Source organism: Dermacentor variabilis, chromosome 2, assembly GCF_050947875.1.
Source record: "Dermacentor variabilis isolate Ectoservices chromosome 2, ASM5094787v1, whole genome shotgun sequence".
NCBI classification, from domain to species: Eukaryota; Metazoa; Arthropoda; class Arachnida; order Ixodida; family Ixodidae; genus Dermacentor; species Dermacentor variabilis.
Genome location: NC_134569.1, coordinates 30258448 through 30285495, shown reverse-complemented (window position 1 = coordinate 30285495; position 27048 = coordinate 30258448). Strand labels below are relative to the sequence as shown.

Genomic DNA, 27048 nt, shown 5'->3' with positions numbered 1-27048 from the left:
AAAGAAAAGGAAGTAATTCTTGTATTTCTTGGCGTAAACCATTCACAATACAGTCCTTTGCTTGTAAATTAAAAACAAACAGTATTAAAGCAGCATTTGTACAGAGACCAGTAAAAGAATCCAAGGCACTGGTTTGGCGAGGTATGCTGGCCTCATCAGGAGCAAGCAGACATGCTCTTTGGAGCTGACTCGACTCCCTCTCGTGCAGCATAACGTGTGCCATCAAATTGACGTAGGTGGATCTGAAACAAGAGGTTTGCAATGGGAGATAAAAAAAAGCTTCACTCTATTCTGAAAGGCAGTTAACAAACATAAGAAGGGCATGTGCATGCTTGTGCACATACAGATGTACACACCTGCAATATGTTCACTGCTTCTGAAGGCAGTTCATAGGCAGCCGGTATGGCCTAACAGTTTGGCAAATGCTTACCTTTCAAAATAGTCAAGGTATCTAATGCCATGAAATTATGCAACTTGCACCATAAAAAGACCAAACTGAACATAAAGAAGTCCACGCAATTTCCAGGCTCAACTGCATACTTACGAAGCTGTTAATGTTATGTGCAAGGTTAATGGTATTAAATGCCCAGAGCCTTAACTTAATCATATTGCCCGTGCCCATGCCCGTGCCATGCATCCAAATTATTTGAACATTGTGACAACGAAACTTGCAATCACTGCAGCAAATGAGTTTGTGGGAAGTTGAGTTGACTGAGGAATTAATCCCAACATAGAAAAAGTACAGCAGCATTTGCCTCAGCATCAGTAGCAAGTGATCGTACCGGCGTTTTGCGTGTCCAATTACCAAGTGTTTTGTAAGCCATGCAGCCGGCTTTTTGTATCTTCCCTGTCACCGGCGGGACGTGGTGCCACTGCGGTGGTGGTGCTCAGTGCAGCACACAGCCGTGCTTCGCCAGGGTGGACGATGACGAGGTGTAGGCTGTGCAGCAATGTTGTGGAAAATGCGTTGCCGCATAACCACCCCCCAGAGTGGAAAGCCCTCAGGGCTTGTGAAAATCTCTGAAGCGAAACCGACGTCCATAACGTGTAGTGACTGGAGCAGGCTGCAATGTTGGGGGTTGTGGATGGACGTCTGAGGGTGCACTGGGTATCGCTGGTTCGTCGGAGGTAATGTATGCTGGCTGCAGCCAGTCAATAGGAACGCAGACGTCCTTCCTGCTCACGTGCAGGGTGAAATTTTTGTTGTCATGGTGGACAACCTGGTAGGGTCCGGTGTAAGGCAGCCAGAAAGGCCTGCGGACTGTGTCATCGCGGAGGAAAGCGTGTGTGCATGTTGCCAGGTCCTTAAAAACGAAAGGCTTAGGCTTGCAGTGATGCACTGCAGGTGACAGGCGGAGGGCAGCAATGGTGCGTCAGAGCCGGGCAATGAAATCGGTGGGATCTGGTGTGGTGATGTTAGATGGCAGTGCACCAAGAAATACGCCTGGGAGACAGGTGGTTACCTGCAGACGAGCCTTGCGGGTGTAGCCTGAATGTCCAGCTTGAAGGTGGTGCGAAGACCTAGGGTGATCGCTAGGATAGCCTCAAGCCAGGCTGAGTCCTGGTAACGCGTGATGGCTGCTTTGAATTGTCGGTGGAAGTGTTCGATCATCTTGTTGGCAGAAGGGTGGTAATTGGTGGCCCTCAAGCGCTCAAACCCTATGGTGAGCCTGAGGAGCCTGAAAAGCTGCGATTCAAACTGTTGTCCTTGATCGGTTGTGACACGGCGAGGGGAGCCGAAGCGAGAGATCCAGCCAGTGAACGCCGAGGCGATGTCTTCCGTGGTGATTCTCTAGAGGGGTCATGCCTCAGGCCATCGAGTATATCAATCGATGGCAGCGAGGCAGTAGTGATAAGGTCCGGCCGGGGGGAACGATCCTATGATGTCAAGGTGGACGTGCTGAAGCTGACAAGAGGGCTGAGGGAATGCTCCGAGCAGTGAAGTGACATACCTCGTGACTTTGGTGCGTTGGCATTGAATTCAGGAGGTGCCCAAGTGCGGCAGTCACGCTGCATGTAGGGCCAGACGTAGCAGTCAGCCACAAGGCATGTAGAGGCACAGATGCCGGGATGGCTCAGGTTGTGCAGCTGATTGAGGAGGCCACGGTGATGGGACAAGGGCACATAGGGCCTGGCTTGTCCTGTGTACATGTTGCAGTAGATAGTGGTTGTCAGCCCAGGTATGGAGACTTGTTGCAGCTGCAGCGAATACCCAACCTTGAGGAGTTGATGCAGTTCAGTGTCCATTGTCTGAGCCTCAGCGATGATGTCAGCTGTTATTGGCGAAAAGCTGATAGCTGATACATGTGAAACCATGTCGGCGACCATATTATCTTTCCTGATGGCATGCTGGACATCGTTGGTAAACTAGGCAATGAACGAGAGCTGGTTCTGGCTGGACCAGCAAAAGTTTATCACTGCTTTATGAGAGGTTTGTGGTCGGTGTAAATGGTGCAGTGCTCTGCTTCGAGAAGATGGTGAAAGTGCTGAATTGCTTCGTATATGGCGAGAAGCTGTCTCTAGCAAGCTGGCCAGTTCGTCTGGGCAGGAGTGGTAGCTGTGTCGGTGGAGCTGGCCGTGGAAGGGGACATCTTCTGAGTGGAGAGTTTCTTGGAAAAGAACGCCAAGGGACGCCAAGTATTGTTTTCGCGTTGCATAAGGGGAGTGCCAATGGCAAAGCTGGAGGCGTCGGTGAAGAGCCCCAAGGGAGCACCTAGCATGGAATGAGAGAGAAGTGCAGCGTTGCAGAGAGCGACTTTGCATTCCTCGATAAGTTTGACTAAAGCTGGTGTCCAGGTGATGGGTTGGTTTCCCTGTAAACCAGTCAAGGCACCATGAAGAGGAGCCTGGTAGTCAGCTGCGTGCGGCAAGAAGCACCTGTAGAAGTTGAACATGGCAACGAAACAGCTAAGGTCTTTAGCGGTGGAAGGTTGAAGATAATATTGCAGATCTAAGATGCGGTGTTGCTAGGGTCGAGTTTCGCCTGATGAGATTTCCTGGCCATGGAAGGTGATGATGGGGGCACCGAGAGTACTCTTTTAGATATTGACGAGTAAGCCATGGTCATTAAGGTGTTGAAAAAGTAGACGAAAATGCCTAGGGTGGTCTTGGGCATTTCGGGAGAAGACCAATAAATCATTAAGACGGACGAAGCAGAAGTTGAGACCGCTCATGAACTCATGAAGCTCATGAACGGAAACTCGAACAAGCAAAACGGAGTAATGATTGCAGCTTTTGGGACGTCGTCCACATTGACGGGTATCTGCATGTAGGCATTCACCAAGTCTAGCACAAGGAAGACGTGGCAGCCATGTATGCGGTGGGCGAAGTTCTGTATGTGGTGGATAGGGTAGCTGTAGGGGATGGTGCGGTGTTGAGCGTGCGGTAGTCCCCACAGGGTCACCAGCCTTCGGTCTTCTTCTGGACAAGGTGAAGCAGTGAGGCCCATGGGCTGTTGGAGCAGCAAGCAATTCCTTCACAAACCATGGCTTCACACTCTGCTTTGTTGATGCACAGGCGGTCTGGACCAAGGCAACAGACGCAGCAGAAAACTAGAGGGCCCCAAGTGGTCCGGATGTAGCGTACAGTGGTTTGTCGCACATCCCGTGGCAGCCTGCTAGGACGCGTCAACCCGGGAAATTCGGCAAGAATGGATGGCGAAGGATTTTCCACACAGAGTACTTTAATGCTGAGCTGGTGGGTGGTCGTGCGCTGGCCTGGCGAAGAAAGTCCCGTTGTTGCGTCAATGAGTCAGTCGTGGCAGCAGTCCGGAAGGAGGTTGTGGTGTGCCAAAAAGTTTGAGCCGATGATTGGCTCGATGACATCGGTGATGATGAAGTTCCAATGGAAGTCACTGTGCAGGTTTTGTAGTTGGATGTGCAGATGGAGTGAGCCATAGGCCTTGATGGTGGACTAGTTCGCAGCACTGAGCTCGAAAGGCGTAGATGGATAGCGACCTTATAGATGAGCTCGTGGATAGCAGCAAATGTCGGAGCCGCAGTTGGCATGGAACTCCGGCCTTGTTATTTGATCTGATAAAGATGCGGCGGCCTCCAGGTTGGCAGCTTGCAGTCGTGTCTATTAACTGCTGTTGGCATTTCCCTGATGTCCAGTGGAGCAGGGTAGTTGGCATTGTAGGGCTCTGTCCCCAAAGCATTGATGGTAGTAGCATCGGCAGGTGTCACCAGGCTGCTGCAATGAGCTGGTGTTACGGTAATAGCTCGGTGAGCGGTAGCGGGGGCACGTCAGTGGGCATTGATGCAGACACCTCTGAATGGAGCTAAGCTGTTCGGTGATATCGTCAATTCGGTGTGCAAGCTCTGTGGTATCCAGCAGTGCGGCGACAGCCTCGACGGGGGGCTACAATGGCAGCAAAGAGATCTCGATGAGGTTGGCCACTGGTGGGCTGGCGAGGATATCCTGTACCTCGTTGGCATAGAGGGTGTCCAGGTGGGCACCAACCTAATTGTAGCATGTTCAGTCTTGGGTGATGCGCACCAGGGAGAACTGGGCCTCGATTTGCACCAATCATACCTCAGGCAAGTCTGCCTAAAATGACGGAAGCTTGACAGTGACATGGCAGACGCCAGGAGCCGGTAGGCGTGGCTGGCATTGTGTTGGCGTTGCCAGGATGCTGCTGCATGGCATCGCATCATTGAGTTAGTGCTGCTACTCCTGAAACTGCTGCTGTTGCTTTTGGACCATCTCATGCTGCGTCCAGAGCTGGCTCCAGAGCTGCATCTGTTGCTGAAGGGCCTCCTGGTGGTCCCTGGCAATGCATCATGTCCCTTGTATGGGTCACCAATGTGGGAAGTTGCATTGACTGAGGAATGAATCCCAACATAGAAAAAGGATAGCGATTTATTGCCTCAGCATCAGTAGCAGGTGATCATACTGCACTTTGCACATCCGGTTAGCAAGTGTGTTTCTCAAGCCATGCAGCCTGCTTTTTGTATCTTCTGTGTCGCCGGCGGAAGGCGGTGCCGCTGGAGTGGCGGTGTTCCTTATTGGCCATGCAGTGCTGGTCACAGCCGTGCTTAGCCAGAGTGGGCAATGACGAGGCAGAGGCTGCGTAGAAATGTTGCGGAGAGTGCATCGCCACAAGTTTATGAGTGCAATTTTCAAGAGTAAATGCAACTTATTGGTGAAAGCTGTAAGTAAATCACAAAGCATTAGTTGCCATATTTCAAGCAAAGTTTGCTTTGTGAAGAACCTTGTCTTGAACCTATAGAATGCTCATCAACTGATGTTGAGCACAAATATAAAGTGGTCAAGACAAAATAGTACTGTTACTCGTAGTTTCGAGGATGTCAAAGTAGAAATTATAGTCGCTATAAATTATTTTACCCATAGCCACAATAATTTTGTGCATTCCTTAATGACCTATGTATTTCTTATATTCAGCTAGTCATGCTACCTCACATAAATACCGCATTGTCGGTAACTGGCATTCTAGAAGATTCTTTATCGCATCTTTATGCCATTAACTTTTTCCCTTGTGCCAATGCATAAATGACACTTGTACAAGGGCAAATCAGAAAGTCTTTGCCCCTATTTTTTGTTAGCCAAAATGAGGTACATACAGGTAATTACAAATATATGCAATATTCTACATACCTTACACTATTTTTCCACATAGTCCCCACACCGGTTCAGATATTTGTCCCATCACAGCACTAAATTTGAGATGCCCCTGAGGTAGAATTTGTCCGGCTGACTGTGGAACCACCATCGGATTGCTGCCTTGGCTTCATCGTTGCATGAGAATCACTGTCCTGCCAGGAACTTCTTCAGTGGACCAAGAACGTGGAAATCACTAGGGATGAGGTCTGGGCTGTATGGTGGGCAGTCCAAACTCTCCCAGCAAAATAACCGGAGCTGTTGTCAGTCAGTGACGCACACGACCTCCCCGAATGCTCATTGTCATGCAAGTCTTCACTGCCTTTTGCGAACTGACATCACCACCTCACACTTCTCAAAGTGAGACAATTTTCCCCATACGTGGGCTACATTCCCCTGTGAATTTCAATGGGTGTTCTTTCCTTGCTCCATAGAAAATGAATCACACTTCATTACTCATACGCCATTGATGTGTGGAGCACAACCGCCATCTTCAACAGCTGACAGCAGCGCCGTGCCGCGGAGCTACCGGCAGATAAGGTCAGGCTGGTCCAAGAGAGGTCCACCGCTGGGAAGGGATATGTTGACTTCGTAGTTACAGCCATAATTTGGCTTAAAAAAAGGGGGGGGGGGGGCAAGGACTTTCCGATTCATCCTTATATTTAAGGAAACGGGTACTTATTGCCAATAAACCAGCCCAAGCAATGCAGGTATAAAATTAATGGTTGAGCATATGAGTTGCCATAAGGATTCCTTTCCATGAACAGAGATATACTGGGTGTTTCACGTAACCTGATCCAAGTATCATAAAAAGCGGTGAACCGCAGCTGAATGAAATCAAATACATATTGTTTGCAGTCATGTGGTGCTAATCGGAGTATTTTTTACATTTCGCTTAGTTAATTAACCAAGGTGAATTATGAAACAAATTTTAATATTCACTTTAGGGCCAAGTGCATTTGGTTATGTTGTGAAGGATGTACAGCAACAACCAACCCAGTTTTTTGTGGCAACATACCTCCTGAGTGGTACTTTGTTTCGGCATTTGAAGACTATATATATATATATATATATATATATATATATATATATATATATATATATACACATAAACAACATGCAAGTGCACTGATGTTAACATATTGCAGTGCTCTCCACTGTGTTTCAAACGAATGAAGCGTACAAGTGAACCATGCCGAAGTCAGTACCTTCTACGAAGGTACGCAGAAAGGACACATTGCTGTCTCTGAGAATCAGGCCACCACAATGCTTTGTTTGCTCAAAACATGGTTGAGAGGGCTGCACTATGATAGTGCATGAGCGCACTCACATATTATTTTTTAAATTTTGTTGGAGGAACCATTTATGTAATCAGCCTCAGCAACATGTGCCCATTTCGCCAATGTGAGAGCTTGACTGTGCAGCTGGTAATCACCTGAAGGTGCATGGTGAACTCATCACTGCGGCTCAGGAAAGGGAAGTTGCCACCTCGTTTCAGGTGGGCCCGTTTAGCATGTGGATAGAGTTTGTAGAGCTCTTCCTTCACTTCCTGTTTTAGTGCACTACTGTCAAACACCTGGGAATAAAAAAATAAAAAGAAGAAAGCAAGAATTGCAGTTATACAGTTTTTCAGGGAAAACACAGGGAAGGCGGGAGATGGAGATTCAAGACAATGAGCAAAACGAGAACAAGGTAAAAGCGGCAGCCAACATTTCACAAGTGGACTTGTCTCTTTCAAGGCGACATATGCTTTCCTCGTCACAGTATATATAGGTAGGGTTCTTCTAAAACGGAGAGAGGGGGTAAGGCGGGTGGGTGCAGCAAAGACTGAAGGTGTGTTAGCGGCGAGGGTGTAGAATTGTTCATTCTGTAAGAAACAATTAAACGGACATTGTGCGGACACAGCTAAAAGGATTCCCAAAGCCACTGCGAGCATTTCAACCAACCAGGTCATAACATTGATGAACCCTACATCTTACAGTCAAATTTCCAGTATGAACGAGAAAGAAAATCGAGAATCATACCTTATTCATAAGTTCAGGACATTGCAACCAATAGGCATAAACATTTCAAAGGGAGCTTTAGAATATTCGCTATGCTAAATTTCAACATATAGGAGACATTAGTCTGGTTGCTTAGTGGGGGTTCTTTTTTTTTCTCCCTTTCTTTCCTTTCTTTTTCTCTCTTTTTCTTTATTTATATATTTATTCCATTTCAGTAACTTTTTTTTCACGAACACCGTTTTCTGCCACTCCCTTTATTATCTCTCTCAGAGACACAATAGCCCACAACCTCCAGCGAAGCAGATAACAGAGGGGTGCTGTGCGCATGGCCATTGACCCGCCAGCTGACACACGGCCGTGTCACCGGCCTTGTACACAGCACTCCTTTATTCTCAATTCTACACCCTCACCGCTAACACACCTTAAGTTGTTGCCGCACCCACCCACCTTACCCCCTCTCCTCGTTAGAGGAACCCTATGTATATATGCTGTGCCGAGGAAAGCATATGTCACCTTGAAAAAGACAAGTCCACTTGTCAAAATGTTGACTCCCGCTTTTACCCTGGTCTCGTTTTGCTCACAGCTTTTCAATGTCACATATAACATATAAAGAAAAAAAAATCACCCACATAGCTAGAGAGATCAGGTTTAAGGCACAACCTTTTAAGTGGCACTCAAGGAATATGTGGTCCATCTAAAGTGATATCTTACACTTACGCAGAATAGGTACAGACTAAAGGAAGAAACCCATGCACACAAGCAATTAAGCAGGATGCAGAACAATTAAAAGAATAGTGCATTCGAAAAAATAAGTCTGTTCCTAAATTTGCAATTAAATTCAAGATACAGTTGAGAATTGAAGACACAGTGCTGTAAAACATCTGCAGCTGAATAGAACTTCACTTATGTTTGACTATAACTACGAGGCACTGCACAGGAACTCCTTTTCGAATAAAACATCACAGACATACAGGTACACACTGCTATTTCACTCACAAATGTACCTTTCTTCAGCACATGCATTTGCCTAATAAGATACCTGATGAAATACAGAATGGTGTGTAATAGTGATACTGATACTCGAGATACTTGGCTCGACAACAAAGATATTCAACTGCTGTGTTTGGCCAGCACAGATTCGAACATAATCTCTCCCTCCATGCTCAGGACAACATGCACTGTAGTATACAAGAAACACCACGGAGTGAAACATTTTTATGTTGAAGAACTCACATCAATTATCGTAATAGGAATGCCATCCAAGTATTGGGGCTCCACGTAGGAGTTCATGCAGTTTAATGTGAGTCGTGACGCAAGCTCTGACTGTGACAAAGTTTCAAGCTGAAAAAAGCGAAGACAAATAAGTCATAAACACCAAAAGTAAAGAAACAGCATTAAGTGCAAATGCTATGGCAACAACACTGGCAGTGGACTTTCATTTCCACTACTGAACCAAGATAGATTCATGTTGAGGTCTACATCCCCCCCCCCCAACTTTCTTTTTTGCTACTTCTGTTTCAGTGTGAAGCTTCTGTACCAGTGCCATGAGCGTGTAGCAGTAAGAATGTGGTGTACTATTAAACTGCTCAAGACAAAAATATGACTTGTACATGCAACAACAACAAAAACATCAAAAAACTTCTATTTCATATCAAGCACTACAAGCTATTCACAGGAATGTTTGCTTTATGAATCCAAAGGGCAGGGTAACTTGGGGAAAAAGTCCATCTACATGAAACTAACACAATGCCTTGTATACTACAGGAAACAAAACCTGGTGCTAATCGCAGACGTGGCCATAAAGACAAAATAGGTTTTATAAACCATGCTATTGGCGGCATATTATTGTCTCGCTAGAATGCTTACTGCACTAGAACCTCATTATAATAAAGTCGTTATTTAAGAACAGAAATCCTGCAGACCAATGTACTTACTATAACAGTAGCTTGACATTTTGTCATTTACACCACAAGAAATTCAATACAAAGACAGCAAGTTGATTCTCATTAAACCTGCCATAAAAGGCAATTTATTTAGCTACTTGGCTCTGAACTGTTTCAGTAATGTCCATTAAATGGTCTCTTCTATACAACATTACAGATTTCTTGAAGCACACAAGCATTTCATAGTCATCTTTTGCAGCCTCCTGTGTGCTTCATAATTAATATTATCATTATATAAGAAGCAGAGGTAATATGAGCTTTCAGATTTCTGTCACCTTATTGTTTATTTTGCATACTGTGGCAATTGACACAGGAAAGATTTCATTGTAATATCATTGCTACTAACTCGCCTCTTTAAAAATCATGCCACATGCTTTCATGATTCAGTTAAAAGTTTGTTTAATGAAGTGAAACTTGCAGCCAAAAACTTTGTTAGTTTGGAGCTTGTGTGTTCTAGCAGTGCAAATGGTACCATGCATTCAAGTCAATAACAATTCCAGAACGTAGCCAGACCAAAATTGTCCAGGTGGTTCTGGCAGCATTCGGGTAGCCAGATGTAAATAAATAAATTAAGAGAGAGAGAGATTATTGCCCACTTTGGCCTCCAAAATACATGCACAAATGCCTCCTCTCTCACAGTCTCCATGGATCTTAAAGCCCTACAGAAGTTATCAAGCTTTAAAGCTGCATGATATCTCGGTAGCTGGCACATCTGGCAGGTGGGCAGCATGTAATTCTTCTTTGCCATATGGCATAGGTGAAGCTGAGAATGAGAATGGCATGGTAACGATGGCATGATGACGGTGTAAGATAAAGGAAGAATGAAGCAAACCCAATTTCAAGCTTTTAACCCTTTTTATATGAGTGCTGAGTATAGGCTGAGACACCTCTGCTTACACCTCCGCTTCACATCTGACAGGAACTGTCTGTACAAGTTCCACATGAAGCCAAAGGTGGCTTAGGGTGAAGGTCACTTCCATTGCTCTGCCCAAAGACAGAAAATATTTTACTGAGGAAATTCTCGGTGTATTTTGCACATTTAGATGACAAAAACAGAGACACAAACTCCTCTACATATAGGTAGGTATTCTCCTTCCTACAGCACAATAAATGTCTCCTTCAGGTGCCAATTAATTTTGTACACATAAGATTTAGTTTCACCAAATTTTTTGCATCTCCAGAATCATGAAAAGAGTACAGCTTCATGTCTCAAACACTGTATCAACAATTTCATGCCTAGCACACTTGAAAAGTACCTGTCCAGTCACTAAAAAAGTATGCTTGATGTAAAACATTGTTAAAAACACTGAAAAAAGTCGGCTCACTACATGAAAACATATACTGGCACAAAGAGCAAAACACCCAGTTGTCTACTCTCCAGCTCGTTTAATACTACAACACTTTACATATATTATTCAAAGTTACATCACAGGTCCAATAGGAAGCATTTCAATATGTATGTGACACCATTTAAAAATCATTATTTTTATTAGTGCTTTTGCTTTTGATGCACTATCCTGGCATGCACAACTGTATGCACAACAGCCCCTGACGGGCTTATATCAGCTCCTTTATCACCCTACATATACTGTATAGACCCGTGTAAGGGCTGCACACCCAACTTGGCAGCCCGAAATTTGGGGAAAAATTTCGATCGGAGAAGCAATCGTGTTCGGTGCCCCGATGCCAAGCGCGCATCGGAATTTTCGCACACTGCGCGCTTCCGTGTGCCCCTACTAGATGGCGAGAGCTGTGCATTGACCTCGGATGCAATGGCACATTTGGGGATCTGGGGTGTGCAGTAGCCGCTGGCTGTGCCAGCACGACCTTGTCCAAAAGGTTCAGTACTGTGCAACGACCACACCTCGTCATAATTGTAAAAGAGAAAGTGCAGCCCTTGCACAAATCTACACGGTATTCCTTCCTCCATTTCCAATGAATGCTCAGCTGTTAGATTGTTAGGCAGTGCCTGTCCCATGTTTTGCTATTCCTGCATTTATCTTTCTGTGTGCTGATGAGCATGCCCAGTGAAATGGTGTATACGTCATTGAAGTGAATTGTCATGGTGTGTTTATGGTATCAGCAAGCTTCTTAAACTGAGCATCAAAAATTTTGTGTGCAGCGACCCAGTGACCATCACACGCATAAAGGGTTTTTAATTGTTGAGCCTACGGTATAAATGCAGATGTCCTGAGAGCACACATCCGACACCTGACTCGGATTCCCTCACACCATCTTGCTTGCTTGCCAGCAAAAAGGCCATATTCAACTTTTGCCAAAGGTGTTGTAAGACATCAGTCCTACTTGCCATCAGAATTTATGCCTGCTACATGATTATCAGATCCATTGTGGTATCTGCACCGGCCGCAAGTGCAAATGACAATTCCAGGAATCAGAAAGAAAGCTGGAGCGCCGTTGCAAGCTTTGAAACAAGCAACTTTGGAACACATTCACGACGTACAGATTCCGGCAACATGTCTACACAGATGGTTCGGTAAAACTCAACAGCTCAGCTGCTGCAGTCATCATCCCGGCAAAATCCGAAGAAATCAAATTAAAAACTTCATGTGTGACCACATCAACAGGTGCTGAACTTGCAGCACTCCGTGCTGCACTTGATTTCATTAATCATGAACCACCGCAACAATGGACAGTCTTTAGTGACTCCAAGGCAGCCCTTCAGGGCATACAAAGCCCAATGCACCATGGACTTAATGGACAACCCGCCTAAGAAATTCAACACATGTATCATCGCAGTCATGACAAGGGACACAACATAATCTTTCAATGGCTTCCAGGACATTGCAGCATCAGCGGGAATGACCACGCCGACGAAGCCGCCTGATCTGCACATGAAAGTGGTTAGCGTATCTTGATTCCGCTTTCGCGAACAGACGCTACGGCTGGGCTGCGACTGATGTCCCGTGAATGTACTTTGCCTCTGTGGGACTTGAACGCTTTCACCATGTGTCATTTTAATTCGTTGTCTCCGGACATACGGATGCACCTACCGCTTGGGTTACTACGACGTGAACAGATCATGCTGTCTGTGGCTAGGCGTTGCCTTTACGAACTCGCATGCTTTCGTCATTGGAATGGCCAACAGCCCCACGTGAGCCACATGCAACATTGATGAGACTCCCGCACATATTACCTGTGTCTGCCCGCGATATAGCGCCCAGAGACAAGTGCTGTGCAGAGTACTGGACCAGTTGGACAATCGTCCATCAGAACTGAAAGCTTTAGCTCAGTACTCCCACAGAACATCCACGCTGAAGGCCTTACTCGCATTATTAAGGTTCCTGCGATCTGCGGGGCTTGATGATAGACTAAGAATGCCACCCCCTACCGCTCTGAAGTGTACACGGTTTGGTCGTGCGCATCTCTATTTCTTTCTATCTCCCCCTTCCGCTCTATTTCTCTTTTTATCTCCCCTTCACCCTTCTCTCCGTGCAGGGTAGCCAACCGCAACCGCCTCTGGTTAACCTCCCTGCCTTTCTATGCATCCTTTTCTCTCTCTCTCTTGAGCCTACGGGCTCATTTTCATTCCAAAGACTAGTTGTAAATCCCAATGGTTATTTTTCCCTGGGCTATTGGTTGCCAACAAGCAAATACCTGTAGACTAATGTTTGACTCTATAAGAACTTATTAGACTAATAGGCTATTAGTTGTATTTAAGTTTATACATCATTAGTTTCTCTATTAGAATTTATGCTAGGAAGGCTAGTTTGCTTGGACTTTAGGCCCAAAATGAGCTTACCCTTTAAGTGTAGAATTAATTTGGTATGCACAAGCGTGGCAGTTGCTGGCTGTTCATCCACGTCAAGCCAAAGGCCACTTCTAGTACAGCCATCAATCTAACCCACACGTGTGACCTCTGGCCTAGTCACCAGTAGCCACTCATACAAACATATTAGTGGCAAGCTTCCCTGCAACAGCTCATCCTCTGCAATCCCACCAGACAGGGATGAATTTTAGTCACAGCAACAATTCCCAATGCCTTGGCTGCTAGGCTTAACCAGTGCTACATCGTCAGGCGTCAGCTACTGGTTATGGTTAGGCTAAAAGGTGGCGCTTATATATTTGCAGCAGTTGCACAGCAATATGAAAGTAGAAAAACAGCTCACTGATGAAAGTGGGGATATGGGTGGCAACTTGAACAGCGCCAACGTTCGTGCACGTCATCTTTGCAACCTCGCATCAGCGGATATTGCCCAAAAAATTAAGTGAGACAATGTATGGTGCCTAAATTTTCAGTTGCTGTTATGCATTGCTTTTATGGAGTGTGTGACAGTGCCACCTGTGGCAAGTCTAAATATCCGAGCAAGTCCAAAAAATCAGACATTTGAAAAACCAGGTGGTGACTGCATGCATGGTTGAAATCATGCTGCATGCACATGAAATGTTCAAAGAGAAAATTCCTTGCCTTTTCCACCATAAAATCGATTGAGTCAGCTATGTCATTGGGTACAGGATGGAGGCTGTAGCTGCCCATTACCATTCTTTTGAGCACCACTGCTGGAAAAAGCCAGAACCTGCAAAAATAGAAAAATGAAAGAAGCTGAAAGTTCTTTTCATTTCTGGGAAAGCCCTGGCAAGTGGCACACAAAGTAATGAATGACAAAGATAAAAGTGCCACCAGAATACAAATTTGCATTGTGCTCTTGCATTGCACATTCCAAAAGCTAATGTTCTGCACGTCTGGGGTGATTAATGAAAATCTCTGCTGTCTGCTCGTAATTCTTTCTAGTTCAAATGAACTAAGATTGCACATCTGCACGTCGAACCAACATCATAGTGCAAAGAAATGCATAGTAGATTGCTGAAACCTTCAAGTATACTTGATTCAAGCAAAGAATTGAGTCAATATTTTGAATGAGTGCAATGCAAGCAAACACTTTACATGCATAGCAAAAGATCGTCTCGTGTAGAATTTAAATTAGCTCTTCAAGCTAGTGGGAAAGAAATTGTATATGCTGGTGACAGCAACGAGGTCATGAAGTTCCTAACCGAACATATTTTTTGCACTTATTCAAGGCACTGATCTTCACTGCTTAAGTGTTGGGACCACTTTTTAATGCACGAGAAGACACAATTAAGGCCCATTTTTTTTTAAAGACACTACAAGAAGTGATTGTTGAATGAATTTCAACTTCAACTTTATTAATTCTTCTAGTATACACTAGAAACGTCCTCCTGGGCTAAAAGCTGCCATAAGCAGCTTGACTGGACCCAATAGACGTTGTTGTACATGGTAGGGCAATAACAGAGAGTACTTTGTAACATCAAACAGTTCAAAAGCAGTTCAACCCGAAACAAAAACAATTGTAACATTTTCAAATATAAGCCTATTGACAGGATACTTGTCTTGCGATACAGAAACAGACAACATTCAAACATATCTGACAAGATTAAGAAAAATATCAAAGGGCACCACACAATTAGAATCGTTATACATGAAATATATATGTTTACATGTGAACAAACACATCTTCATTTCCCTGCGAGAAAAATTAGTAGTGTCAGCGTAATTATTAAGGATTTAGGTAAATTGTGTTCAATGGATTGTAATTTGTATTCAGTGTGAAAACGTGGTACATACCAATGATCAGGGTTTCTTAGATGTACTACTGGTATTTTATGGCGCTGCAAAGGCGCTATGGATGTAAGCCAATTTTTTAACTCTTCTTTTGCGAAATAAAACACCTGTAAAATGCGATACTTGTAATGGTGGTCTACCCATATAACTTGGTATTTCTCTGACAAAGTTTTTTTCGTCGATAGGGGATTGGTATTGGCAATGTGCCGGAGGGGCGCCTTTTGTAATGTAATTATTTTATTCGTGTTTATTTGTGTTGTGGTCGCCCATACTAAACTACAATAATTAAATTGTGAGGTAAACAATGCATGATAAATTTGTAGCTTAGTTTTTACTGGCGTGAGAGCTCTACAGCGAGCCAGCACCCCGGCTACTGCAGAAAATTTAATGCGAAGTTGACTAAAATCAGCTGCCCTTGCAGGAGCAGCTAATTTGATATCCTCACTAGTGTGCTTAGTGACCCCACAATTGCGCTTATATCTCTGCTGCTACCTCCAAATCCCTACACCACTGCATGTGCATTCCATGAAGTGAGTGTTTCCACTAGATGGAAAAGTTATTCACGCCATCAGATAGTCTGAATGCTAGCAACTAGTGCATGGCTCAAGGCACCTCTTTGGAAGCTTTAGCTGTCACAGTCGGAAGCGCTCCTACTGAGCAGCTATGTAATATATAATCATACTAGCCAATCTACGAACTTTAACATTCACAGTACTACCACAGACACAACCATGGGGGGAAGAGGGAGGGATGGCTCGCATATTTTTTTGAAGCTTGCCCTAGGCACATGCCTAGTGCGGGATAAATGGGCACTTTATTAACAATGATTTACCTTTAGGTGCAGCAAACAAGCAGCAGCACACTTGCAACAGCAGAGACTGACAAGCGTCTCATTATTTTTATATCGGAGTGACCTTTTTCAATGACACTGCTGTTGCCGGTTTTGCCAGCTTTGGGATTCTGCATCAACTTGCTCGAATTAAGTACCCCTCTGGCATTATTTCACCTTCAGAAAGCTTCTAACCAAAGGTTTGGAGACAGATGAGCAATAGTTTTTGCGAACAGAATTTATTTCTCATAAAACTTGATTCAACCATCGTAAAATTGTAAAATGAGCCCAAATTCGTGAACTTCATGGAAGAATTGGGAGCGTTGGCAGATATGTGTGACTAACCGTAAAAAATGCAAGACTGGAACTCACAGCACAGCGGTGTCTGTGTAGGAGAAGATAGAGGTGTCCGAGAAGCTATTGCAGAGCACGAGGGAGTGGACCCTGGGGCATGTGTGTGTGGCCTCAGCAAACTTCTGGGCCAGAAACCCACCCAGGGAAGCACCCAACACGTGAACTTTGTCCAGCTGCAGATGGTCCAACAGTTTACGGAAGCCAGCTACCCACTCGCGCATTGTCCAGTACACGGGGTACTCCAACTGCAAACATTAGTGCTCATTACATCCACATCACTGCTATGCATCTCATCACAGAACAATTCTGCTTCTCCACCACACTTGTTCCTAGCAATCCAAAAGAACATGATTAAATTAAAAAAAAAAAAAAAAACTCTAGGGTTCTCGTGCCAGAACCACAACCTGATTATGAGGTATGCTGCAGTGGGGGTACTCCAGATTAATTTTAAACACCTTAAGTTCAGCACATGACCGTTTTTGCATTTCATGCCCATCGAAATGCAGCCGCTGTGGCCAGGATCGAACTCTCGAGCTGAGCAACACAACACCAGAGCCGCTAAGCTACCGCAGTGGGTACGAACATGATTTTCAAACTGAAACAAAGATGTGAGGAAGCTTATTTGCAAACATGGCTTTGTGCTCATTTATCATTCTTTTTTGAACAACAACAACCAAAAGTCGTATTCTTCAACTCTGTATCACTGTCTTCATTTGGCAAATGATGAGTTTCGTGAGCAGTCCACAAAAATGGTATTTTACATCCTAATGTCACACCGGCAGTATGAGTCATGCTATAATGGAGTACTCCAGATTAATTTTGAACATGTGGGGTTCTTGGACACTCAAGAGCGGCATTAAATCAGTTTGGACAGCTACACATTTTTTCAAAACTATATCTGCCCATTCAGTGGGAAAAGGTTATTACTGACATAAACGAAATCCAAACATACCATTGTTTATTTTCACATTGTAGCCTTTAAGTGATGGATTCCAATGTGTTTTCTCATATGGGGCAGTTTTAGTGAGGCAAATGTTTTTATAACATGCTAGGTTGAGCCTTTGGTACCTTGAGAATGCAATGCAGCCTTCTGCCAATAAACAATTATCTGGACTCCAGTAGATGCTGTCAAAATCCATTGTGCCATGACGAGGTGGTGCAAGAATCTCAAAATGGCATTTCACCTGTCCTTCATTTCTGCTTCGTTTATAGTGTACCAAGCCTCCTCACAGTAAGGGTAATTAGGGGCTATTGTAGAAAAGATAATCTGCTAATCCAGGTTAAACGAGGTAGTTGGTTCTTGGAACCAAAAGAAATCTTCGTTCAACTTTTGGTTTAAGATTAAATAATAATCTGGGTTTCATGCGCCAAAACCATGATCTAGTTATGAGGCACGCCGTATTGGGGGGCTACGAATTAATTTTTACTGCATGGGGATCATTAGCGTGCGCTCAATGCATGACACCCAGGCGTTCTTGGGTTTTGTGTCCATCGAAATGTGGCCGTGGCGGCTGGGATTTGTTCTTGTGATCTCGTGCTTACCAACACAAGGCCACAGCTGCTAAGCCACGATGACGGGTGAAGTTATGGTTCTGAGAAGTTGTAGACACATGTATATGCAATTTTATGCGCTAATCTAAAATATGCAGTCTATTAAGAGACTTAAATGGGCTAGTTGGCTGCTGGCGTGATGGAACATGGTTATAACGGTGTGTTTTGAGAACAGGACACAGAAAGAATGCACACATGACAGTCGCCGAACTTGAACTGAGCTTTACAGCAGAAAAATTACACGAGCAGCAGTTGCTGTGCAGAAACATTAGAAACAACACTGCCACAGCGCACTTACTCAGCACAAAAGCAGATCATCCTGTCTCACTTCACTACTGAAAGTCCTGATGCCCAGTGGGGGTAAACAAGAGAGATACGGACCGTGCACCGAATTCCGAAAGTGAGAGAGAGGGTGACGTGGCGTCGCAGCGATGCTCACTTCCGTGACGCAACACCTGGTGCGCTAACACGGCAGCAGATGTTCCCTTTTTGCAGCTCTGTTTAGCCGAGGCAAGGTCGTAACGTGGCGTCGCAGTCAATGGGAATTTAGACGCCGTTTCGCTGCTACAGACGACAGATGCTGGCTTTCTTGCTCAATGGGCCATTTGATGCTTTCGCATCAATAAGAATGGATCGCATATTCAAAATAAGCACACGAAAGTACGAAATTTCAGCACCATTAATCGAAGATTTAAAAAAATTGTGGTCTAAAACCTAACTCCCCCTTTTAACCAAACATTAATTTTTTGTGTAACAATATGCACCCAAAACTCACTCCCCTCCTCCTTATTTTAAGATATGGCCACAGTGGCCAGGAGTTGAACCTGTGACTTTGTGTCCAGTAACAAAATGTCATGGCCACTAAGTCACTGCAGCAGTTACCATAGAAGTATCTTGAAAACTTCAAATCATAAAGACCACACCTTTTGATGATTAATGACAGGGCTTTGATTTGGGTGGTGTGCTGCTCTTTCCTTTCCTTACATCTGTACATCAGTTTGTCCAAGACAGTCCTTTCAAAACTGCAACTGTCAGAGAAATGTTTTGTGTGCCAGTTTAAATGACTTATCAGTCTTTCACACTTGGTTTTTGCTGTTTAAGGCTCAAGCGATAGCATATAACTGGCATAGTTATCATGTAGTGAGAAAGCCGCTATGTATCACTGCGGCAGTAAATAAAAAGGCGCTTCTGAATGGCTCTTATACAGGTCTGCTGCCAACGTTTAAATCTGATTGATTGATTGATTGATTGATTGATTGATTGATTGATTGATTGATTGATTGATTGATTGATTGATTGATTGATTGATTGATTCACTCACTCACACATTGACAGATAAGACAGTTTTACCCAAGCATCACTTACAGTCTGCTTTATGTGCTCAAGCACAGCTGAGAACTGTGTTTTGTTTTTTGTTTTTATAAGCATGTCTTCAAGTGATGTAAGCAACACACAGTCAGCTTGGCTGCAAAACAGCAAAGAAGCGAAGTGGACACACATTTACGCTCCACTCAACTCGCTCTGTACCTTAGCAAGGGCATTCTCCTGCCTTCTGCTCTGCTCAGCAGAAACACGGAGCAGTTGTGTGCAAATTGTTAGAATACACTGGTCTGAGTGGAACGAGGACTGTAAACAGTTGACTAAAACTCACTATTGATTTTATGTACCAAAGCAACATGGGGACTAGACACTCCACAGTCGAAGGCTCTGGATGAATTTTAACCAGCTAGGTTTTTTTTTTTCTGTGTGTTCCTGAAACATTGTACATGAGCATAAACTGCAGCCTTGTACACAGCAGAAGAATGCCGTATCCACAGAGCTGTCGTGGCATGTTTGAATTTAGGAACTGGCATATGTCAAGGACATGCTATCATACATACTTTTCTTTTTTCCTAGTTGGAATAAATTGCTACTATCACTACTTTGGCTCTGGAAAGCAGCTGACTTTGGAATACAGTTCTAAGTTATGGCCAGTATAGCTTCCTCGCACTTCAAAGTTGCAACCATACAATATTTCTCTTGTCCTTGTGATCATGCAATGCCCTATATTACTGCTATAACTGCTAATCTACCTTAGGCCACTCACACAGGTAGGCAATGGCAGGGCTAAAGCAGATTAATATATAAGGCAGTTCAAGAACACATGTAAGCAAACCACTAAAAGAAAGCAGCTAAAAAAATGAATATTCAACTAAATAATATTAGCAATGTGCACGAACCAGGACAGGTCTGAGCACACAAAGACACAAAGGTATTTAAAGTAAGGCATATAATCAATAGGTATGTTAGAAATTGTGAAAGAGAAAAAAAGTTCACCGACGATTACGATACTCCCTAATGCGAAATTTGAGCGCAGCTGCATACGTTTTCATTTTACGATATACTGGCTGGCACGGACAATCTGTTTGATGCGGCACATTGCAAACGGAGCCAAGTGCCGTGTGACTGTGCCGCTAATAGGGAGATTGCGAGAGGCAATGCGTAGGTGACGAGTGGGCATGATTCACAGCTGCTGCAGACAGGCCTCCGCTTTGTTTCCATATATGGTATCAGTGGTGTCATCGATGAATGGACAACGCGCACTACTCTGGCACCATCTCATAGCAATCGTCGCCGCTGAGCAAGTTTTGCACGGCACTAAGCTTTTCGTCTCGCACTTTCGCCATACCCTCCTGCTCTAACTTCCTCCTTGTGCTCCCTTTGCTATCGCCGTCTTTCATCCATGCTTCACATTTGCTCTTTGATCCTTCGCCATGCTCACTCGCTCGGTTACGAGGTTGCCGAGGGACGACACTTATGCTCGCCACAGAAACGAAAGCCTAAGAGCTGCCCTCTAATAGCCTCAAAATACTTGGAAGCAACTGCTATGGTTAAAGGAACATGACAGTTCAATTTTTTTTCCAGATTCTAGGGGGCCCTAGTTAGTGCAAGCTACAGTAAATGTCTCCACTTTCACACTCCCTTCCTTGATTTCATTTCTTGCTGAAAGTTCAGAATAAGCCGTGGTCACATAATTTTACAATATGGACATGCAATAGGTGAGAATGTCAAATGAAAAATGGTAAAGCAGTTGAGTAAATTCTTTATGGCATGAATTTCTCATCACATTTTATTACTGTGGGGTCACTATTCATTAAAATCAAAATTAAGTCAGTCAGTATTCAAAATTGTATAGACTCGATGTTGTCACTAGCAGGCTGCAATGAAGAGTGTGTTGCAAGGCAGACCTACTGAGAACACCACTTCAGCAACAAACTGATATTAACCCATTGCTTTGAGCTTGTTAGTTTCCTTTGTTGGCTTACTCCCCCCTTCCTCTCTTTTCCATATACTTTGATGAAGGCTCCCTCCCCTAGAGGCTACCCTAAATCCCACTGTTAGGTGACAGAGACAAAAGATAAAGGTGATACAACATGATGCTGAACTAACTACGTAAGGTTTCCTTATGGTAAACGTTTGAATAAACATTGACAATGGTATCAAGACAAGATGAACAAAAAAAAAAAAAGCAAGGCAATACAGTTTGACAAAACAGAAATGGTGGGAACCAATGGCTAACAGCTAACAAGAAAAATACAAGAAGGTTACAAATTTCACAGCTTGAGGACAAATGCGTAAACAGTCCTTCTGTCAGCCTCACAGAAAAAGAACTGTGTTTGTTATCGCTCACTCAAAAATGCCAACAGAAGTGGACCACTGTGCCTTGATAACATGCACTCTTGCACATGCCTATCTACACTGCCTTGCACAAGTAGTTGAAAAAAATTTTGTTATCAAGCAATACGCAGAGATTCTAGCTCTCGGAACACTGTTAAACAACAACGAGATAGCTATTGTACAAAAGATATGCACTTTTAATATATCTGGCTCAGAAGCACAGAAGCTTGGACAAGTATGTATCTCTGCATGGTACAGCTGCACAGCGTGAAAAGAAAAAAAAAGAGAGAGAGAGAGAGAGAGAGAGAGAGAGAGAGAGAGAGAGAGAGAGAGAGAGAGAGAGGGGGGGGGGGAGGAAGGACCTAGCTGGTTTGTGGAAACATCTGTTTGTTAAAAAAAAAAAGAGAAATTCCTGGCCAAATTGTAATTTTTATCCCTCTGCAACCTACCCCCACACATTCATAAGAAAAGCTTTTTTTTTGTCATTTAAAGTGCACGTGGCAGTTTGCTTTTTTCCTGGTAGGCGGTGATTTTCTAATGTGCTCCGAAGTTTTGCGATAGTCAAACTAGAAAGCAAGAAATAGTAGCCTCCGCGAGCCGCACGCACGCTTCGAAAGATAGATCTTGCAATTCCACTGCATCTGCAGCTGATTTTATCGATGGATCAAGAAGCAGAGAGTCTGAGCATGCTGCCTTTTCGTTGGACTTAGAGAGTGACAACGACACATGGCAACCCTGAATATCAGCGGCCACAGCCCAGCATGCCTAACTGTAGTGCTTGCAGTTCAATTTTTGTAGTGGAATACCTTGTTCAATGAATAGCTTTGATTTTTTTGGAGATGGCGTCTATTAGACGGCAATACATTTTGTATATCTCTTTAAATTTTTATTACATCTTTTTCTTAGTAGATAGAAACACATCTTTACAAACGTTAAATTTTGTCCCACAATCTTGATTCTGGCAATTTATATCTATTTTATGACATATATCTCGTTAACAAAATTTTTATGCATCAAAAGTGCATTCATTCTGCTTTTTGTTTATGTATTACATAAAATATTGAGTTCAGTAGTTTGTTCAGGAAGAAAGATCCGGCTTAACCTACAAAAAACACTTATTTTCCCAATGGTAGGGAAAGAGTTAATGACCGAATCGGTTGGTCAAGAAACCACAAAAAGCATGCAGCTACTACTGTAAAAATCATTTAACACTTTGGAAAAAATGAATTGCAGGGGCATCACCTTGATAAGCAAAATAATACTTTCTCACAGTTACAGCTGTGCTTGTCATCTGCCTCCCATCAATGCTGGCATATAACCACCATCGCACTCATCTATCACCGCTTTCAGCATGCTTCCAGTGAACGACTACATCCTTGCTGCCAATCAAAAAAATCAGATGAATTCTTCCACAGCATTTTCTGTGTTACCACTTCACAATTTGACACTCCGACCAGGGTGCTTTCCATTACGCAAAAAAAAAAAAAAACTGAATGGGTACCACGCAAATTGGTTGTCAGCACCATTAAGTTCAACTCACTTAGGAAAAGTGAGCAAAAAAAAAACAAAAAAAAAACAAAAAAAATCATCTGATTCTGAATATTTCGAAAAATTATTTGCATATACTGTGTATGTTCTCAAAACAATAGTGTAGATAATAATTAAAAGCATAGTTCTCCCAAGTTTGACTTATGTTGAGCAGAGGAACGAAGTCCGACTTGAACAAATAGTGAAACACTTACATTTATCACAATTAGGAATGACATACAACTTACACACATGGCAATAATTTCCTTTTTGAAAACAGTTTTTTATGAAGCAGGAATTACACATGTATGTGCACCTGAGCTATTGTTTAATGCATGCAAGTGTGTCAAGCAGTGAACTTACCGATATCACCCGGTATCCTCTTGCTGTGAGAGCCATAATTTGCCTAAAGAAAACATCAGCTGTGCCACTTATTGGTGGCAGGCAAACAAGTGGGCAACTGATGCTACGTGGCCCATGGTCATAATATGTCCACACTTTGGAGCCACCTTCGTCAACTATTACCTGAAACAAGCATAGAGAACACTGAACAATCTACAATTTATTACAGCAGGGCAAACTGTGATGGTACTAATACTACGAGAGGTTTCACCATAAAACACGAAAAACAAGCAGATTGTATACTATGTTTCAGTAGTTCCAAGCAGCACTGTGGAAATTACAGGTTTTTTTCGACCAATCAGGGGGGGGGGGGGGGCGAACGCATCTTAATCGTGCCCTTCCATGCCCTGCCGTCTGCTAGCGCTGAGTGCTGCAGTGCAGGCAGTGGCAGCATTAACCAAGACTAACTGCGCAGCGAGGTCAGCTGTTGTGATAGCAGCAGTAGAAAATTCTTGTTTGTAAAATATTCTATGTCGGACAAACGGGGCACAGCGTGAATAATCGCATGTGTGAGCAGTCAAATAAGGTCAGCAAGCAAGGAAGAGATAGCCAGCTGTGAACGCATTGTGGTGACTGCAACTATGAGCCACTTTTTAAATATTGCACTATACTGTCTAACTACCATGATGAGTGCACACGGCTCACCTCTGATGCCTTCCACATCCAGAAGAGTGGCGATGCTTAGCGATGCAAAGCTTTCCTTCCGAAGGAGACTTTATTCTTATTGGAGTGATCACACACTTTTACTTCCATCATTCACATGTTTTCTGGTCCTTGCAAAGTGCTACGTATATTATTGTTGCTCGAAATAATAGACATTTGATTTTTAGTCAGCGCTGTTACCTGTCCCTTTCTCATGTCCTGTACTTACGCTTTTTCCGCTCAAGTCATGAACCAACCAACCTAAATGCATACACTTCAGTAGAAAATTCTTCCCATATTAGCTTTGAAACCAAAAAGGCATGCGATTTCAAGATAAATCGAGATACAGAGGAGGAGGAGGATTGCAGAGACAGCAGAAGCGAAGGGTTCAGAAGGAGCACTTGGCCAGCGTGTCACATGGGATTGTGGTGCCATCTCTTGATCCCTCTTGCAACACACACTTGCACACAGTTTACTCACTGGCATTCTTAAGTGCATCCATTTCCTTAGAGTTTGTGCACATTTACTGCACTTCTTTCACACGATCCCAAGCATGTTCAACACCAATTTATTTGTTCCTTTCACTTAACAAAAGCAGCTTAGAACGACACCACACATGCTAGTCTGCAGATTCCATTTTCACAAAGGATGAAGCACTACCCAGGAGGGAGTCCTCCATGGTGTTGTGACTGTGCCAACTACACATGAATTTAGCCACTGTTAAATGTATTCTTTGTTTTGTAGTTTTTAAATGCAAATTAACGCGTGTACAACAGCATACCATTATTATTTTTTTTCTGCATGTTTTCATTTGAACAAGTGGAGAACTCTGTTTTCAGTATCCTAGAGTATCAATAAACATTTCCTACAAGAATGAAGCAAAATCATGTGGTAAACTGCCCTGCAACCCGCAGAGAAGTTTCCAAGTAAACTTCTGCCAACAAGACCATTTGTCAAGGCTAAGTAGTTGTCCAACAAATTCCGAACTGTGGCACTACATCTTACTGTGCAAGAATATGCGCTCACAGGTCGCATAGCCTTGACTCTGCTTCACAGAACCACTGAAACTGAGTATAAGTTTCCTTACATTTGTACAATAAAGCCTCGCTACTACGAAGTTGAACACAGAATCAAAATTATTTTGTTTTAGCCGTCTTTCATCCCCTCGACCCGCATGACACTCAGACAGTCAAAGGCAGGAGTGAGATTAAGGAAAAATTTTCCTTCATTAAAATTAGATTTCGTATGCTTGTGTTTCTATGAATATTATAGGGGAATTATAATCATCTCATCATATCTACTACTTTCATCATAAGCCACTTCATTATACAATCATGCTAGCACATGCACGTCAGTTTTGTTCACCTTGGACTTCAGCATATGCATGCCTTAAGTAGTGCTCTGTTCAGAGGTTATGTTCAAATCGTATAGACTCATCAGAAACCAAACTGACCTGTGCACATCCAAGTTCCCTGTTTAACTTCCCCCTACCTTCGTGAAGTGACTTTTTCTGGAACAACACCTTATGATAAATTCATAACTGAACACACTAATGTAATTAAGAATATGCCCAGCTTTCCTGTTCTATTGCGAGATCGCGCTACTGATTTCACTTTGTCAACACCTTGTTAACAGACAACAACAACAAAAAAAAAACATACCAATCACATTAACAACCTCAGTAAAGATATCTACAATGGTAACAAATCAGTTATTAGGAAAACTGTGAGTAGTATGCACTGTAAGTTTGCACGAATCAAGTGAGTGGTTAACATGAGAGACATGTTCCTCTTACTGACATATACTACCACAAAGAATGCGCCTCAACGTACAGTGTCATGCTAGCACAACCTAAATGTGCTATTCATACATGTGCCCAGTCCCAACCTTGTAAGCACAAGAAAAAAAAAAAATGTTTGTCCACTGATGTGGAGACGGCGATACTAGGTTTATTGCAGTACAGTTTGTTACCACACATGTAAGGAAGTAAGCATACTGAAAGTTTTCAACAGAAATGTCCAAAACAACTTTCAGTTGTGTCATGTTTCATTATGCATGCATACCGTATACCGTTGCCTAATATGCAACAGTCACGTCTTAACAATTTTTTGAAGCAGCACTGTTTGCGCGCACGCACATGTCCTGTCAGCAGAGAATCTTTCGAGCGAATTCGCGCAGTGCACATGGCTTCGCAAGACATAACAGTAAAAGCCCTCGGTTGACGGAGGGTGAAAAAAAATATGCAACGTCAGGACGAACCTTTCTCTGGGGTATGGTGGCTCTAAAGCTAGCATATTCCGGCGACTGGGAGATTTCGCTTGAAGATTTGCTGCTCAGCAAGCTGAACCTGAAATGAGAGAATAATCCGCATATCGGCGCTTGGCGAGACACACAAGCTCCTCTGTGGGAGTCAGTCACCGCACATCATGTGACATGCCGCGCTGAACACTTCGGCAAGACGATGAGATGGAATTGTAAACACCGGTAACTGCATACGTTCACGCGAAGTCGGGCGGACAGCACTTCGCCCAGTAATCCAGCGAACTCCCCCAAACGTCGTGCTTATCTAAAGTGTCGAGGGGCCGAATCAACGCCGCAAAGATGTCTCATTACATGACACTTACACTCTTTCGGCGCTCATAGTAAGCGGGCAGCATTAATGCGAAGCGGAGGCTTCTTGAATGCAGTCGTGGGTACTACGTACGGAAAGGAACACGCAGGTTTCAAAGTACGAACTGGTGTTACCGCGCACATACACGGTCCTGCTGTTTCCACTGTAGCACAGTAGCTTACAGACGATTGTCAAGTGTCAGGTCAATATTCACACACTATGTTCACACTGCCGCATATTTTAGTACCTTAAAAAAGAATAACACTGAAGCGTCTACCATTACAAAGAGTTTCTTTATGTTTTTCAGTTGT

The 27048-nt window shown here is 43.6% G+C and overlaps 1 protein-coding gene across 5 annotated transcripts; it reads right to left on the bottom strand.

Moving 5' to 3' along the window:
- Positions 1-27028, bottom strand: LOC142571595 (maspardin-like). 5 transcript variants are annotated; one of them, XM_075680087.1, is made up of 8 exons: positions 26751-27028; positions 26386-26473; positions 23446-23607; positions 16366-16592; positions 13992-14100; positions 8856-8963; positions 7055-7195; positions 1-242 (listed from the first exon to the last, which is right to left on the bottom strand). In XM_075680087.1, exons 1-8 carry the CDS (start codon positions 26765-26767, stop codon positions 156-158), a joined length of 939 nt encoding a protein of 312 aa, XP_075536202.1. In that variant the 5' UTR covers positions 26768-27028; the 3' UTR covers positions 1-155. The 5 variants fall into 5 exon arrangements, with proteins under 5 accessions (XP_075536202.1, XP_075536205.1, XP_075536204.1 ...); XM_075680090.1 differs by having other exon boundaries at positions 26872-27028; XM_075680089.1 differs by having other exon boundaries at positions 26883-27028.
- Between the last annotated feature and the right edge of the window lie 20 nt (positions 27029-27048).

Excerpts from the sequence above, each read along its gene's own strand:
- LOC142571595 (XM_075680087.1), bottom strand. Across the intron at positions 14,101-16,365 it reads TACACAGACACCGCTGTGCT|GTTCTGGCTTTTTCCAGCAG; the intron begins GTGAGTTCCAGT and ends CTATTTTTGCAG. Across the intron at positions 7,196-8,855 it reads TTCCTATTACGATAATTGAT|GTGTTTGACAGTAGTGCACT; the intron begins GTGAGTTCTTCA and ends TTTTATTCCCAG.